Source organism: Oncorhynchus kisutch, linkage group LG12, assembly GCF_002021735.2.
Source record: "Oncorhynchus kisutch isolate 150728-3 linkage group LG12, Okis_V2, whole genome shotgun sequence".
Lineage (NCBI taxonomy): Eukaryota > Metazoa > Chordata > Actinopteri > Salmoniformes > Salmonidae > Oncorhynchus > Oncorhynchus kisutch.
In genome coordinates, this window is record NC_034185.2 from 9,757,713 (window position 1) to 9,775,190 (window position 17,478).

The following is a 17,478-nucleotide window of genomic DNA, read 5'->3' on the forward strand; positions in this document are numbered from 1 at the left end:
AAACTTGCAGAGTAAATCATTTATTTTAAATGAACAGAAAATGATCAGAAAGAAAACAGCAAGAGACTTAGTTAAGGCTTGAGCCACACAAAGAAGAAGCAAAACCAGATCAAAACATCAACAGCATATTTGTTTGATAAAAACAGAAAATTCAGCTTCACAGGGTGAATCATACATCACAGGCACACAAATAAACTGAGTATCAATACTTTTGATAGATCAATGATTGATTGAGAACTGAAAATAGCAGAGTATAATACCTTTTTTAAATGTTTTTTTTTTACACAAGTTGTACATATCAATATACCGCTATTACTGCATGTAACGTTGTTAGTAGGCTACGTAGTTCAACTAAATGTAATGGTGATTAAAGTAATATTTAGAGAACACTCCCAATACTTTTGTGATGTCATTTGGAATATACTTTAGTTTTAGTGATGTGACATGGTGGGGTTAGTAACGTTAGAACAACGCGGGGTGGGGTTCAGGTGGATGTTCTATAGTCCTCCTCTTCTGGGTAGTGGGGAACAGACTTCTTGGCTACAACGTTGTCCAGCTTCTGACCCATCAGATAGGGGTTATTGACACTCTGGAATGAAAAGGGAGCAAATGTGACATTGCGTTGTTGTTGGTGCTGGGATGTAAAATCATTCTTGAAAAAGGTGTCGGTAGATAGGTAAAAGCTATAGGTGTTCCAGAGGCGTTTGTGATCATCGACGGAGAAATGAAAGAATGTCGTCTGGATTCAAAATTGACATTGGTCGGTCAACATGCAACTTAATCCAGAAATGTGAGTTTAAAAGGGCATTATCCCCTTCAGGGCATAACAACTCAATGGGGTTGATGTGGTTTCACAGATACAATTTATACAAAAAGCTGAGGAAAAGCAGTTATAACCCTTTGTCTTCTTTTGGGTCCTCCCTTCAGTTTCTGGTACAACAGTTCCTTGTTCTGAAATGACAAAGTATTGTTAGTGACAAAGAATGTTTCTATTGTTTTACAGCACATGATTTTATTTTCTGTAATCATAAACACATAAATTGAGCCTTTTCAGGGAACAGAGACGCTTCCGTGGTTGACTTGTCTAGTGTCCACAGATGGGGTGTGGTGTCAGTTAATACAAGCGGAAAAACATTTCCTAAAAGAGGGTAAGGAGATGGACTTATTCAATGGTACAGGGGGCACCGCTTTGTTGTAACCACTCGAGCCTAGTGGAGGAGGGTGAAGTTGCCTGTACACTCTGAAGGCAATTTGACCAAGTTGCCCTAGTCACTCACCCACTTGGCCAGAGCAGGGTAGTCATGTTCTGGGTCGAACAAGTGCTGATGGTTCTGGAACTCTCTGCTGAACTCTGCTGTGTCTGGGACATTCTCCAGACAACCATCTGCAGCTACAGTAACAAGCAACGAGAGGACATGGTCAAGATTTTTCAACGTTGGATCTGTGCAACTCCTGCATCCGCTCTCGCTTTAAAAAAAAAACGAGGAGAGGTGGCGAGGAGACGGAATGTGGACAAAAATGGACTCCTCCACTCACGTCGTCAGGCAAATTGCTTTTACAGGGGTAGGATCCCAAAAATAACTGTCTAAAGTCAAAAACAAATGAAGTTAGTTGTTCAAGACATTTTATAGATAAAAACATGCTACTTATTCCTTTTAAACTTGTGCCTGATTTTCTTTAAAACAGCTGATTCAAAGGTGGTGTGGCAGATATCAAAACTCCTCCGTGAAGGACACACTCGACTATCCTGATGGAACGTGGTAAGAGGGGAGGACACTAACAAAACTGACATCGCCTCGACAACTCATCGGTTTCTGGTGCTACGGAGGAGAATGGATTTTTTTTCCCAAATGAGAAAGGGACATAGACAAGGCAAACCCTAGACTATTCTGCAGCAGTGGAGGCTCTTCAGAGTAGGACCATCCTCCTCAGTGAATTTCAATTATTTATTTGTAATTATTGAAATTGTAAAACATGGATAAAGTCATCATTTTTTATATATAATATATATATACATAATATATATATTCACCTCACCAAATAATTGATAGAAACACTTTTACAATGAAGGTCTATAGTAGCCTCAACAGCACCTCTATAGGGTAACACCATGGTGTGTCCGGAGGACAGCTAGTTGCCGTCCTTCTCTGGCTACATTGACTTCATTACACAACCTAGGAGGCTCATGGTTCTCACCCCCTTCCATAGACTTGCACTGTAATTATAACTTCTGGAGGACATCTTCCAACCTATCAGAGCTCTTGCAGCATGAACTGACATGTCCACCCAATCAAAGGATCAGAGAATGAATCTAGTACTGAAAGCATAAGGTACAGCTAACTAGAACTGCAGTGCATAAAATGTGAGTAGCTGACTCAAAGAGAAAGACAATAGTTGAACAGTTTTGAACAAAAACATTTTTTTACATGAAGGCGAAGCAAGTCAATTTCTCTCTCTCACTTAATTAGCTAACAAATGCATCTGGCTAGTTTAGTTACTCAAACACCCGGCTCAAACCGAGGGATGCTATGTTAGTTAGCTGGCTATGACTATCCAACAACACTGGAACTCCAAGTCAAGGTAAGCTTTTGGTTTTATTAATCTATTGCCCCGGGTCCCGCCGGTGTACTGCTTACTGACTATATACTAATGTTACTGCAAGATTGTAGAGGGTTTACTAACGCGTTAATTATATTATCTATGTTGACAAAGACGTTACTTTAGCTAATATGGAGACAACGTAGGCTGTGTATAGTGGTGTCACGATCGTCGTAGTGAGGAGACCAAAGCGCAGGGTTGTGTGAATGCATACTTTAATGATTGACGAAAAAACACAAAGTACACTCAACAAAACAAACAAACTAACAAGACGAACGTGACTGCTATAGAAACACTGTGCTAACATGCAACATAACATGTTGACAATAACCCACCAACCACAATCCAAAACAGGCTACCTAAATATGGTTCCCAATCAGAGACAACGTCAAACACCTGCCACTGATTGAGAACCATATCAGGCCAAAACACATAGAAACAGACAAACTAGACATACAACATAGAATGCCCACTCATTTCACACCCTGACCAAACAAAACATTGAGACAAACAATGCAAATCATGGTCAGAGTGTGACAGTACCCCCCCCCCCCCCCCCCCCTAAGGTGCGGACTCCAGCCGCAAAATCTAAACCTATAGGGGAGGGTCTGGGTGGGCATCTGGCCGCGGTGGCGGCTCTGGCACGCTCCACCATAGTCATTGCCCTCTTCAAGGGCCTCTTTAGAGAGACGACCCTCGCCTCCGACCTTGGGCCTAAGACCCTAATTAAAGGCCCCACTGGACTGAGGAGCGCCTCTGGACTGAGGGGCAGCTCCGGACTAAGGGGCAGTTCTGGACTGAGGGGCAGCTCCGGACTAAAGGGCAGCTCCGGACCGATTGACGGCACTGGTGGCTCCTGGCTGGCTGACGGCTCTGGCGGCTCCTGGCTGGCTGACGGCTCTGGCGGCTCTTGGCTGACTGGCGGCTCCTGGCTGATTGGCGGCTCTGGCAGGTCCTGGCTGACTGACGGCTCTGGCAGCTCCTGGTTGACTGGCGGCTCAGGACAGACGGGAGACTCTGGCGGCTCAGGACAGACGGGAGACTCTGGCGGCTCAGGACAGACGGGAGACTCTGGCGGCTCAGGACAGATGGGAGACTCTGGACAGATGAGGCGCACTGTAGGCCTGGTGCGTGGTGCCGGCACTGGTGGTACTGGGCCGATGGACATGCACCTCAGGGCGAGTGCGGGGAGGAGAAAGGGAGCACTGGGCTTTGGAGACGTACAGGAAGCCTGGTGCGGGGGGCAGCTACCGGAGGGCTGGTGCTTCGAGATGGCACCGGATAGACCGGACCGAGAAGGCACACTGGAGATCTTGAGAGCAGGCCTGGCACCATCCGCCCTGGCTGGATCCTCACCCTAGCCCGGCAGATGCGGGGAGCTGGGATGTAGCGCACCGGGCTAAGCACGCGTACTGGGGACAACGTGCGCTCCACCGCATAACACGGTGCCTGACCAGTAAAACGCCTGCCACGGTAAGCACGGCTCGGAGAACTGTAATGCCGAGCTGGCACAGGACGTGCAGGGCTAGGGAGGCACAAAGGAGGCCTGATGCATGGGGCTGGCACAGTCTTCACCAGACGGCTAGCACGCACCTCAGGACGAGTATGGAGGGCTGACCCAGGTGACATCAAATCCCCGACACGCTCCGTCGGATGGATGTCGTGCCTCAAGCACCAACACAGCACCTCCCTCATAACTCTCTCCTCCAATCTCCCCATTAACTCATTTGGGGTGGCAGGTAGCCTAGTGGTTAGAGCGTTGGAGTTCAAACCCCCGAGCTGACAAGGTACAAATCTGTCGTTCAGAGACAACGACAAACACTTGCCACTGATTGAGAACCATATCAGGCCAAAACACATAGAAATAGACAAACTAGACATACAACATAGAATGCCCACTCATATCACACCCTGACCAAACAAAACATAGAAACAAACAACGCAAATCAGTAGTTTGGCTTGGAAAGGTTTTTTCCACCTGGTCACATACAGCTGATGTGTTCATTGAAGTCCACAAACAAAAGGGAAAAGTGAGAGGAGGAGAGTGCGTAGAGGCTAGAATGAATACAATGTGGCTGCTATGAAAGTGACTGTTTATGCGTGATCAAGGGTGTATTCATTCCACCAAATGTTGAAAAACGTTTCTAAAACAGAAGCAAATGAAACACGGATAAAAATACTCAAAATTTGTCCAATAGAAACTCCCGTTTGCCACTGTTGGAATAATGATTACACCCTAGTTAAGCTAGACGCAGACAAGAGTGTGCAAGGCGGTATTGAATGTTTCACTGTATGTCCATGTGTCATTGTCATCTCAGATTTCTCTCGACCTGCGCACACCTATGTTCTAGACTTTAATTTGAAGGCCAGGTTGTAGCAACCTCATGATTGGTATAGGGGAAATGTGAGTATCATGTAGTAACCTAAACCTATCGATGTTACATTGAACTGGGTTAATGGAATATGAATGACAGTCATCCAACATGCTGTAATAGAAATAAGGCCATGCTGATACGAAAAAAATGAATAAATGTCCTCCATCACAAACGGCCCTTACCGCCACTGATCTGCAGCTATAACGAGTCAGGGACAAGTACTAGGAGGATTCCTCAGATATAAAATACACATTGATGGAGCTGGAGGGGGTGGCTGCCATCTTACCGGCTCTTAACCAACCATGCTATTTTTTGTTTGTTTTTGCGTTGTTCATAACTTGTTTTGTACATAATGTGACTCCTACCATCTTATGACCGAAAAGAGCTTCTGGACATCAAAACTGCGATTGCTCACCTCAAACTGGATGAAGAGTTCTTCAACGAGTTGGACAGGAGGGATATACTTCTACAGACACTCAACCAGGCACAGATCCCCTGTGATTCACTGGAGAAGGAAACGGAGATTGTGGAAAAAGATCAAGGTGCCTTGCGAGGATCAGGCAATGAGTGGCTATTCTTCCCTTGGCTTCCGTCCCGCTAGCTAACTTTCAATCGCTTGAAAATAAATGGGACTGAAAAGCACATATATTAACTGTAATATCTTATGTTTCACAGAGTCGTGGCTGAATGACGACATTAAGAACATACAGCTAGCACTAAAATCGCACTCAATGAGCTGTATACCGCCGTACGCAAACAAGAAAAAGCTCATCCAGAGTTTTTTACTGACTATACACAAGAGGCGGAGCTCTTAGTGGCCGGGGACTTTAATGCAGGGAAACTTAAATCAGATTTACTTCATTTCTATTAGCATGTTAAATGTCCAACCAGAGGGCAAAAAAATATATAGATCACCTTTACTCCACACAGAGACGTGTACAATTTGTCTCTCCATTTGGTAAATCTGATTCCTACAAACAAAAGGTAAAGCAGGAAGCACCAGTTGTCAGATGAAGCAGATGCTAAACTACAGGACTGCTTTGCTAGCACATACTGGAATATGTTCCGGGATTCTTCCGATGGCATTGAGGAATACACCACATCAGTCACTAGCTTTATCAATAAGTGCATCGAGGACTTCATCCCCTCAGTGACTGTACGTACATAACCCAACCAGAAGCCACGTGTTACGGTTTTCTAGTGGTGATGAAGGAGAGTCGGACCAAACTGCAGCGTGTCGATTGCGATCCATGTTTAATACAACAAAGAAACACGAACTTACAAAAAACAATAAACTAAACCGAAACAGCCTATCTGGTGCAAACTAACAGAGAGTACACATAGGACACTAAGGACAATCACCCACAAAATACAAAGTGAAACTCAGGCTACCTAAATACGGTTCCCAATCTGAGACAACGAGAATCACCTGACTCAGATTGAGAATCGCCTCAGGCAGCCAAGCCTATACAAGACACACCCCTAATCAACCACAAATCCCAATGCCTACAAAAACCCCAATAGGACAATACAATAACCCCATGTCACACCCTGGCCTGAACAAATAATAAAGATAAACACAAAATACTTTGACCAGGGCGTGACAGAACCCCCCCCTCGTAAGGTGCGGACTCCCGAACGCACCTCAAAACAATAGGGAGGGTCCGGGTGGGTGTCTGTCCATGGTGGCGGCTCCGGCGCGGGACGAGGACCCCACTCAGTCAACGTCTTAATCCCCTCTCCCTTCGTCCCTGGATAGTCCACCCTCGCCGCCGACCATGGCCTAGTAGTCCTCACCCAGAAACCCACTGGACTGAGGAGCAGATCGGGACTGAAGGACAGCTCAGGACTGAGGGGAAGCTCGGGAGTGAGAGAAAGCTCAGGAGTGAGAGAAAGCTCAGGAGTGAGAGAAAGCTCAGGAGTGAGAGGAAGCTCAGGAGTGAGAGGAAGCTCAGGAGTGAGAGGAAGCTCAGGAGTGAGAGGAAGCTCATTCAGGTAGGTAGATCTACCAGAACCTGGCTGGTTGGCAGATCCTGGCCGACTGGCGGATCCTGGCCGACTGGCAGATCTGGAAGAGTCTGGCTGACTGGCAGTTCTGGAAGAGTCTGGCAGATCTGGAAGAGTCTAGTTGACTGGCAGATCTGGAAGAGTCTGGTTGACTGGCAGATCTGGAAGAGTCTGGTTGACTGGCAGATCTGGAAGAGTCTGGTTGACTGGCAGATCTGGAAGAGTCTGGTTGACTGGCAGATCTGGAAGAATCTGGTTGACTGGCAGATCTGGAAGAGTCTGGTTGACTGGCAGATCTGGAAGAATCTGGTTGACTGGCAGATCTGGAAGAGTCTGGTTGACTGGCAGATCTGGAAGAGTCTGGTCGACTGGCAGATCTGGAAGAGTCTGGTCGACTGGCAGATCTGGAAGAGTCTGGTCGACTGGCAGATCTGGAAGAGTCTGGTCGACTGGCAGATCTGGAAGAGTCTGGTCGACTGGCAGATCTGGCGGCGCTGGGCAGACTGGCGGCGCTGGGCAGACTGGCGGCGCTGGGCAGACTGACGACGCTGGGCAGACTGGCGGTGCTGGGCAGACTGGCGATGCTGGGCAGACTGGCGGCGCTGGGCAGACTGGCGACGCTGGGCAGACTGGCGGCACTGGCTGCTCCATATAGGCTGACAGCTCTGGCGGCTTCTTACAGACTGACAGCTCTGGCAGCTCCGTGCTGACTGGCAGCTCCTTGCAGACTGGCAGCTCCTTACAGACTGACAGCTCCTTGCAGACTGACAGCTCCTTGCAGACTGACAGCTCCGTGCAGACTGACAGCTCCTTGCAGACTGACAGCTCCTTGCAGACTGACAGCTCGGGCTGCTTCATGCAGACTGACAGCTCTGGCTGCTCCATGCAGGCTGGCAGCTCTGTCTTCTCCATGCAGGCTGGAGGCTCCAGCTGCTCCATGCAGACTGACAGCTCTGGCTGCTCCATGCAGGCTGGCAGCTCTGGCTTCCCCATGCAGGCTGGCAGCTCTAGCTGCTCCATGCAGGCTGGCAGCTCTGTCTGCGCTGAACAGGCGGGAGACTCCGGCAGCGCAGGAGAGGAGAGAGGCTCTGGCTGCGCTGAACAGGCGGGAGACTCCAGCAGCGCTACAGAGGAGAAAGGCTCTGGCTGCGCTGAACAGGCTGGAGACTCCAGCAGCGCTGTAGAGGAGAAAGGCTCTGGCAGCGCTGGAGAGGAGGGAGCCCCCGTTAGGATGGGCCGGAGAGACAGCCTGGTGCGGGGGGCTGCCACCGGAGGACTGGTGCGTGGAGGTGGTGACGGATAGACCGGGCCGTGCAGGCGCACTGGAGCTCTTGAGCACCGAGCCCGTCCAACCTTACCTGGTTGAATGCTCTCGGTCGCCCTGCCTCAGGCAGCCAAGCCTATACAAGACACACCCCTAATCAACCACAAATCCCAATGCCTACAAAAACCCCAATAGGACAATACAATAACCCCATGTCACACCCTGGCCTGAACAAATAATAAAGATAAACACAAAATACTTTGACCAGGGCGTGACACCATGGATTACAGGCAACATTCGCACTGAGCAAAAGAGTAGAGCTGCCGCTTTCAAGGAGCGGGACTCTAACCCAGAAGCTTATAAGAAATCATACTATGCCCTCCAACGAACCATCAAACAGGCAAAGCGTTAATACAGGACTAAGACCGAATCATCAGGAAGTCATGGCTCTAGAACCTTCTGATAGGCTAATTGACATCATTTGAGTCAAATGGAGGTGTACCTGTGGCTGTATTTCAAGGCCTACCTTCAAACTCAGTGCCTCTCTGCTTGGCATCATGGGGGGAGGGGGGGATCAAAAGAAATCAGCCAAGACCTCAAAAACAAAATTGTAGACCTCCACAAGTCTGGTTCATCCTTAGGAGCAATTTCCAAACACATGAAAGTACCACGTTCATCTGTACAAACAATAGTACGCAATTATAAACACCATGGGACTATGCAGCCGTCATACAACTCAGGAAGGAGACGCGTTCTGTCTCCTAGAGATGAGCGTATTTTGGTGCGAAAAGTGCAAATCAATCCCAGAACAACAGCAAGGACCTTGTGAAGATGCTGGAGGAAACAGGTACAAAAGTATCTATATCCACAGTAAAGCAAGTCCTATATCGACATAACCTGAAAGGCCGCTCAGCAAGGAAGAAGCCACTGCTCCAAAACCACCATAAAAAAGCCAGACTACGGTTTGCAACTGCACATGGGGACAAAGATTGTACTTTTTGGAGAAATGTCCTCTGGTCTGATGAAACAAAAATAGAGCCGTTTGGCCATAATGACTATCGCTATGTTTGGAGGAAAAAGGGGAGGCTTGCAAGCCTAGGAACACCATCCCAACTGTGAAGCACGGGGGTGGCAGCATCATGTGGGGGTGCTTTGCTGCAGGAGGGACTGGTGCACTTCACATAATAGATAGCTTCATGAGGAAGGTCAATTATGTGGCTATATTGAAGCAACATCTCAAGACAGTCAGGAAGTTTAAGCGTGGGTCTTCCAAATGGACAATGACCCCAAGCATACTTCCAAAGTTGTGGCAAAATGGCTTAAGGTCAACAAAGTCAAGGTATTGGAGTGGCCATCACTAAGCCCTGGCATCAATCCCATAGAAAATCTGTGGGCAGAACTGAAAAAGCGTGTGCGAGCATGGAGGCCTACAAACCTGACTCAGTTTACACCAGCTCTGTCAGGAATGGGCCAAAATTCACCCAACTTATTGTGGGAAGCTTGTGGAAGGCCACCTGAAACGTTTGACCCAAGTTAAACAATGTAAAGGCAATGCTACCAAATACTAATTGAGTGTATGTAAACTTCTGACCCACTGGGAATGTGATGAAAGAAATAAAAGCTGAAATAAATAATTCTCTACTATTATTCTGACATTTCACATTCTTAAAATAAAGTGGTGATCCTAACTGACCTAAGACAGGAATTTTTACTAGGATTAAATGTCGCCAGGAATTGTGAAAATCCATTTGGCTAAAGTGTATGTAAACTTCCAACTTCAACTGTATATGCTCGCGTTGAGGTAATTCATGAGAGCATCAGCTTTTCCGGATGACTGATCACGCTCTCTGCAGCCGATGTGAGTAAGACCTTCAAACAGGTCAACATTAACAAGGCTGCAGAGCCAGACGGATTACTAGGACGTGTACTCCGAGCATGCACTGACCAACTGGCAAGCGTCTCCACTGACATTTTCAACCTGTCCCTGACTGAGTCTGTAATATCTGCATATTTCAAATAGACCACCATAGTCCCTGTACCCAAGGAAGCAAAGGTAACCTGCCTACCAACACATAGCACTCACATCTGTAGCCATGAAATGCAGCAACACCATTATCCCAGAAACCCTAGACCCACCCCAATTTGCATACCGCACCAACATACACAGATGATACAACGTCTATTGCACCCCACACTGCCCTTTCCCACCTGGGCAAAAGCAACACTTATGTGAGAATGCTGTTCATTAACTACAGCTCAGTGTTCAACACCAAAGTGCCCTCAAAGCTCATCACTAAGCTAAGGACCCAGGGACTAAACACCTCCCTTTGCAACTGGATCCTAGACTTCCTGACAGAACGCCCCCAGGAGGTAAGGGTAGGTAACACATCAACCACGCGGATCCTCAAAACAGGGGCCCCTCAGGGGTGTGTGCTCAGTCCCCTCCTTGTACTCCCTGTTCACTCATGACTGCCCAGCCAGGCACGACTCCAACACCATCATTACGTTTGCTGATGACAACAGTGGTAGGCCTGAGCCCCGACAACGATCAGACAGCCTATAGGGAGGAGGTCAGAGAACTTACCGTGTGGTTGTTGTCCTTGCACCTCTCCCTCAATGTGATCAAGACAAAGGAGATGATTGTGGACTACAGGAAAAGGACCGAGCACGCCATTGACAGGGCTGTAGTTGAGAACTTGAAGTTCCTTGGGGTCCGCACATTTTTTTAAACCTTTATTTAACTAGGCAAGTCAGTTAAGAACAAATTCTTATTTTCAATGATGGCATAGGAACAATGGGTTAGCTGCCTTGTTCAGGGGCAGAACGACAGATTTTTACCGTGTCAACTCTGGGATTCGATCTTGCAACCTTTCGGTTACTAGGCCAACGCTCTAGCCACTAGGCTACCTGCCTCCCCAACAGCAACAAACTAACATGGTCCAAACACACCAAGATAGTCGTGAAGAGTGCACGACAAAACCTATTCCCTCAGGAGACTGAAAAGATTTGGCATTGATCCTCAGAAGCAGCTGTAGAACCAACATCAAGAGCATGGTTGCATCCCTGCCTGGTATGGCAACTGCTCAGCTTCCGACAGCAAGTTTAGTGCGTACAGCCCAGTACATCACCAGGGCCAAGTTTCCTGCCATCCAGGACCTCAATACCAGACGATGTCGTTTAAAAAAAATTGGGGCTGGTATTTTCTTAAAACTGCATTGTTGGTTAAGGGCTTGTAAGTAAGCATTTCACTGTAAGGTCTACATCTGTTGTATTCGGCGCATGTGACAAAACATTTGATACAGGGACAGAGAACCAACCACCCAGAAACAAAGGATAGAGCCTCGCTGAGTGCAAGCCTGTTCCTGCTTTAGCTAACTTGATGTCTGTCTTGTGGTCTTGCAAGACTGTAACGGTACTGAAAGTTAGGCACCAAGCCTAAAGGAGAAATCCTTGTCAAACAGAAATATGGCTATTTGTTTACCCGTCTTTCCTAGTGGACATGGGTTGGAAGGGTTGGGGTAGCCATGGTCCTCACTGAAGTATTTGGGGATGTTGTCCCCTGTCAGCTCAGCTACGATGTTGGGGATGTTTCCATAGGGACCCAGGTGCTGCAGCCCCTCATGGGCTCCACCTAGTGGAGGAAACAGAACATGACAAGAATATATTTTTTTAGTCATGACAGGGACAGACGGGGCATGTTTACTACCATTCTTACATTTTATAGTGATGCTCCAGAACTTGTTGAATTTCAGCCAGTAGTTTTGAAAGTGGTGCTCACGAGCCAAATCAGATCCCCAGTTTTTTTTGTGTAGCATTTCATCCAATTGTGTACGACGTCAACCAATTCATATGATATGTTATAAATGTGTTGTGCTTATTAAGATCCAAGACTGCTGCTTTAACAAATTGATTAGCGCAAGTAAAATTGAAATCTATATCAGAATACAATACTTAAGTCTAGATATGTTATTTGTGTACAGTACATTCTTTAAGTACCCTGTCTCGGAGCTCTACGGTGTGTGCCTTCACTTTCTTAATTTTATGGAACTGTTATTAAACTAGATTAACTAGTTAAGAACAAATTCTCATTTACAATGACGGCCTACACCGGCCAATCATGGATGACGTTTGGCCAATTGTGCGCTGCCCTATAGGACTCCCAATCACGGCCGGTTGTGATACAGCCTGGAATCTAACCTGGGTGTCTGTGGTGACTGTAGCGCCTTAGACCGTTGCGCCACTCGGGAGCCCATTTCTTGTCCAATCGAATTTACAACAGGTGGACTCCAATCAAGTTGTATAAACATCAAGGCTGATCAATGGAAACAGGATGCAGCTGAGCTCAATTTCAAGTCTCATAGCAAAGGGTCTGAATAAATTTGTTTAAAAAAAATCGAAAAGCCTGTTTTCACTTTGTCATTATGGGGTAGTGTGTAGACTGATGAGGGAAAAACAATATTTAATCCATTTTAGAATAAGGCTGTAAAGTTGCAAAATGTGGAGAAAGTCAAAGGAGTCTGAATACTTTGCAAAATCACTGTAATCAAATCAAATCAAATTTTATTTGTCACATACACATGGTTAGCAGATGTTAATGCGAGTGTAGCGAAATGCTTGTGCTTCTAGTTCCGACAATGCAGTAATAACGAACAAGTAATCTAACTAACAATTCCCCCCAAAAAACTACTGTCTTATACACAGTGTAAGGGGATAAGGAATATGTACATAAGGATATATGAATGAGTGATGGTACAAAGCAGCATAGGCAAGATACAGTAGATGATATCGAGTACAGTATAACATATGAGATGAGTATGTAAACAAAGTGGCATAGTTAAAGTGGCTAGTGATACATGTATTACATAAGGATGCAGTCGATGATATAGAGTACAGTATATACATATGCATATGAGATGAATAATGTAGGGTAAGTAACATTATATAAGGTAGCATTGTTTAAAGTGGCTAGTGATATATTTACATAATTTCCCATCAATTCCCATTATTAAAGTGGCTAGAGTTGAGTCAGTGTCATTGACAGTGTGTTGGCAGCAGCCACTCAATGTTAGTGGTGGCTGTTTAACAGTCTGATGGCCTTGAGATAGAAGCTGTTTTTCAGTCTCTCGGTCCCAACTTTGATGCACCTGTACTGACCTCGCCTTCTGGATGACAGCGGGGTGAACAGGCAGTGGCTCGGGTGGTTGATGTCCTTGATGATCTTTATGGCCTTCCTGTAGCATCGGGTGGTGTAGGTGTCCTGGAGGGCAGGTAGTTTGCCCCCGGTGATGCATTGTGCAGACCTCACTACCCTCTGGATAGCCTTACGGTTGAGGGCGGTGCAGTTGCCATACCAGGCGGTGATACACCCCGCCAGGATGCTCTCGATTGTGCATCTGTAGAAGTTTGTGAGTGCTTTTGGTGACAAGCCGAATTTCTTCAGCCTCCTGAGGTTGAAGAGGCGCTGCTGCGCCTTCTTCACGATGCTGTCTGTGTGAGTGGACCAATTCAGTTTGTCTGTGATGTGTATGCCAAGGAACTTAAAACTTGCTACCCTCTCCACTACTGTTCCATCGATGTGGATAGGGGGGTGTTCCCTCTGCTGTTTCCTGAAGTCCACAATCATCTCCTTAGTTTTGTTGACGTTGAGTGTGAGGTTATTTTCCTGACACCACACTCCGAGGGCCCTCACCTCCTCCCTGTAGGCCGTCTCGTCGTTGTTGGTAATCAAGCCTACCACTGTTGTGTCGTCCGCAAACTTGATGATTGAGTTGGAGGCGTGCGTGGCCACGCAGTCGTGGGTAAACAGGGAGTACAGGAGAGGGCTCAGAACGCACCCTTGTGGGGCCCCAGTGTTGAGGATCAGAGGGGTGGAGATGTTGTTGCCTACCCTCACCACCTGGGGGCGGCCCGTCAGGAAGTCCAGTACCCAGTTGCACAGGGCGGGGTCGAGACCCAGGGTCTCGAGCTTGATGACGAGCTTGGAGGGTACTATGGTGTTGAATGCCGAGCTGTAGTCGATGAACAGCATTCTCACATAGGTATTCCTCTTGTCCAGATGGGTTAGGGCAGTGTGCAGTGTGGGTGGTTGAGATTGCATCGTCTGTGGACCTATTTGGGCGGTAAGCAAATTGGAGTGGGTCTAGGGTGTCAGGTAGGGTGGAGGTGATATGGTCCTTGACTAGTCTCTCAAAGCACTTCATGATGACGGATGTGAGTGCTACGGGGCGGTAGTCGTTTAGCTCAGTTACCTTAGCTTTCTTGGGAACAGGAACAATGGTGGCCCTCTTGAAGCATGTGGGAACAGCAGACTGGTATAGGGATTGATTGAATATGTCCGTAAACACACCGGCCAGCTGGTCTGCGCATGCTCTGAGGGCGCGGCTGGGGATGCCGTCTGGGCCTGCAGCCTTGCGAGGGTTAACACGTTTAAATGTCTTACTTACCTCGGCTGCAGTGAAGGAGAGACCGCATGTTTTCGTTGCAGGCCGTGTCAGTGGCACAGTATTGTCCTCAAAGCGGGCAAAAAAGTTATTTAGTCTGCCTGGGAGCAAGACATCCTGGTCCGTGACTTAGCTTGTTTGATAGCCTTGCGGAGGGAATTGCTGCACTGTTTGTATTCGGTCATGTTACCAGACACCTTGCCCTGATTAAAAGCAGTGGTTCGCGCTTTCAGTTTCACACGAATGCTGCCATCAATCCACGGTTTCTGGTTAGGGAATGTTTTAATCGTTGCTATGGGAACGACATCTTCAACGCACGTTCTAATGATGGGACCTTGTACCTTGTCCCATCTCCAAACACAATCCCAAGTACAGAAACCCAAGGCCTGAAATGTAAATGTGATCTTCACAATGGCACTGGGAACTATAACCATTGGCAAAACATTTTCCTCACTCCGAGATGCATGCCCTCTCTCCCACAGAATATATCCCCTCAATACTCTCGAACATTTGGCAGGAGCTTTGGTACAATATAAAATAGCTTACTTGCCGGTCCACATCGATGTAGACCTGTTATTAAACTCCATTATGGCCATGTACAAAATGGAACCCTATTCCCTATGAAGTGCACTACTTTTGACCAGGGCCCATAACCATATTCCCTATGAAGTGCACTACTTTTGACCAGGGCCCATAACCCTATTCCCTAAAGTGCACTACTTTTGACCAGGGCCCATAACCCTATTCCCTATGAAGTGCACTACTTTTGACCAGGGCCCATAACCATATTCTCTATGAAGTGCACTACTTTTGAACATATGGGATGTCGCTGAGTGATTTATCCAAGGCTATGAACTGGACACAAGACAGCTCTGTGGTATAATTACTGGTAGGGAACATTTCAAAACAGATGTCATTTAATTTCACGATGGAAAATTGCCTGCAATAGAGTGGAGAGTATATTGCTTAGACATAACCCATGTGCCAAATCATGACACACCCCAGATACACACAGACTAGGCTTGTGGTCTTACACTCATACTGTTTTATAGGTATAGTGTTTGATTACTAAACAAGTTGTCAAATACAATACAGTTACTGTACTTTTTGCTTCATTGACAACAAAAAAGAATGGAAGATTAACAAGCCTGAAATATACTTCAGGTCAAGCCAACTAACAGAGCACTATGACTAAAACAGACAACTCCTTTAACTCCGATTATGGACCCCACCTTGGATACTCTGGGGACCCACGATGTTGCTGGCCTGGTGAGCGGGGTACTCGATCCTGTGCTGAGCGATGCCCAGCTGCTCCATGGCGCCGTGTAGGAGGCGTTGAATATCGGCCTCAGATACTTGGTCTGCCGTGCGGGGGCTCCGGGCGGATGCCAGCCCCGCCATGCACACCAGAACGCCCAGCAACACGGTTCTACTCAACCTGACCGTCGAACCCATCTCTGTCTGCAATAGGGAGATAAAAATATATATATATATATATAACGTTGCTTATCAATCATATATTTAGTAGAAAATGCAACTGACAACGTCATTCTAATTATATTTCAGAAGGATGTCCACCTGACAGAAACCATCATTAACCCATATGTAAACAGTTGACTAACAGAAGGCAGGTGCAAATAGACACTTTTGTTGTTCCTTCCCCTTGTAAGATAATGATATCACGCACCATTCGGCCATCGGAATCGCTTTATGTCCAAATACTGCGGATAACCAAATTAATGTAGACATTGGCTTAACCTAGAACCATCCTAATAAATCCATTATTACGCAGGTACGCTAAGTGTTTTATTTGTAAATCATGTCTAGAACATAAATACATGTACTATAGCCCAATACATTGCAAAAATGTTGCACGCGTAATCCTAATTTGCCATATAAATCAAAATCAACCTATATCTGGAATTAAGGCATACGTGCGTTTGCATCTTTTCTGTGAAAACAAAAATGTGCGCCATCGGGCAAATATGCTACAGAGGCCGCAACAGTCATACACATTCAGGATATACCAATAAACGACATTCAACAGATGCAATATTTTCAATCTCATTGGCTACTGTTACACATATCGAAATGGCCTACACGATATTTATCTGACTTCACGATGTATCGTTTTCCTTACGGTGTATCCTGGATGCGGTGAGAAAGAGCTTGTGATGCTAACGGAGGATGCAGTCCTCGCTCCACGGATCATTACCTTACTGGCTCTTGTCAGGCACAAAAACAATCCCTGGCTTCTCCGTGGATGTCTTTAAACGATGTCGATAATTTATTGCATCAGGGTGGCGTGTTCGTGTTCTTTATAAATTAGTAGACAAACATGCAATAGCCTAAGCTGTGGCTAAAATAGTCGTCAATTTTCATAAATTTGATTCCAAAGAAAAATAATTTTAAAAAGGACTATTTATTAAAACATTTAGTTTTACAGACATATTGGACAGGTGGGCTACAGGGAATATGTAAAGGGAAAATCAATTAAATATGCAGTCAAAAAGGCTCCAAAGATATAACAGAATGTCTTTATAATAAAATATGACATTGATAAACCCCCCATTTTTATCTTCAATGCAAAAATCATAAAAACCATGACAACTGCCATATGGACCATTACATGTGATGAATAGAACTCTATCCAGAGCGGTATGTCTCCTGCTCTTCCAGGGGGTTCGGTACAGCTTCCTGCTCTTCCAGGGGTTTCGGTACAGCTTCCTGCTCTTCCAGGGGGTTCGGTACAGCTTCCTGCTCTTCCAGGGGGTTCGGTACAGCTTCCTGCTCT

At 46.5% G+C, this 17,478-nt stretch overlaps 1 protein-coding gene across 3 annotated transcripts; it reads right to left on the reverse strand.

Annotated features, from left to right (window-relative positions):
- Positions 1-4: 4 nt before the first annotated feature.
- LOC109900216 (neuroendocrine protein 7B2) lies at positions 5-17,095 on the reverse strand. Of its 3 annotated transcripts, none has more exons than XM_020495908.2 (6): positions 16,900-17,049; positions 15,917-16,145; positions 11,726-11,875; positions 1,278-1,390; positions 898-951; positions 5-589 (listed from the first exon to the last, which is right to left on the reverse strand). In XM_020495908.2, the coding sequence occupies exons 2-6, from the start codon at positions 16,137-16,139 to the stop codon at positions 485-487; spliced, it is 645 nt and encodes a 214-aa protein (XP_020351497.1). In that variant the 5' UTR covers positions 16,140-16,145; positions 16,900-17,049; the 3' UTR covers positions 5-484. The 3 variants fall into 3 exon arrangements, with proteins under 3 accessions (XP_020351497.1, XP_031692685.1, XP_020351496.1); XM_031836825.1 differs by lacking the exon at positions 16,900-17,049 and adding an exon at positions 16,785-16,897; XM_020495907.2 differs by having other exon boundaries at positions 127-589; positions 16,825-17,095.
- Between the last annotated feature and the right edge of the window lie 383 nt (positions 17,096-17,478).

Excerpts from the sequence above, each read along its gene's own strand:
- LOC109900216 (XM_020495907.2), bottom strand. The coding sequence starts at position 16,896 with ATGATCCGTGGAGCGAGGACTGCATCCTCCGTTAGCATCACAAGCTCT. Across the intron at positions 16,146-16,824 it reads CACCGCATCCAGGATACACC|ACAGAGATGGGTTCGACGGT; the intron begins GTAAGGAAAACG and ends TCCCTATTGCAG. Across the intron at positions 1,391-11,725 it reads ATGTCCACTAGGAAAGACGG|CTGCAGATGGTTGTCTGGAG; the intron begins GTAAACAAATAG and ends TTGTTACTGTAG.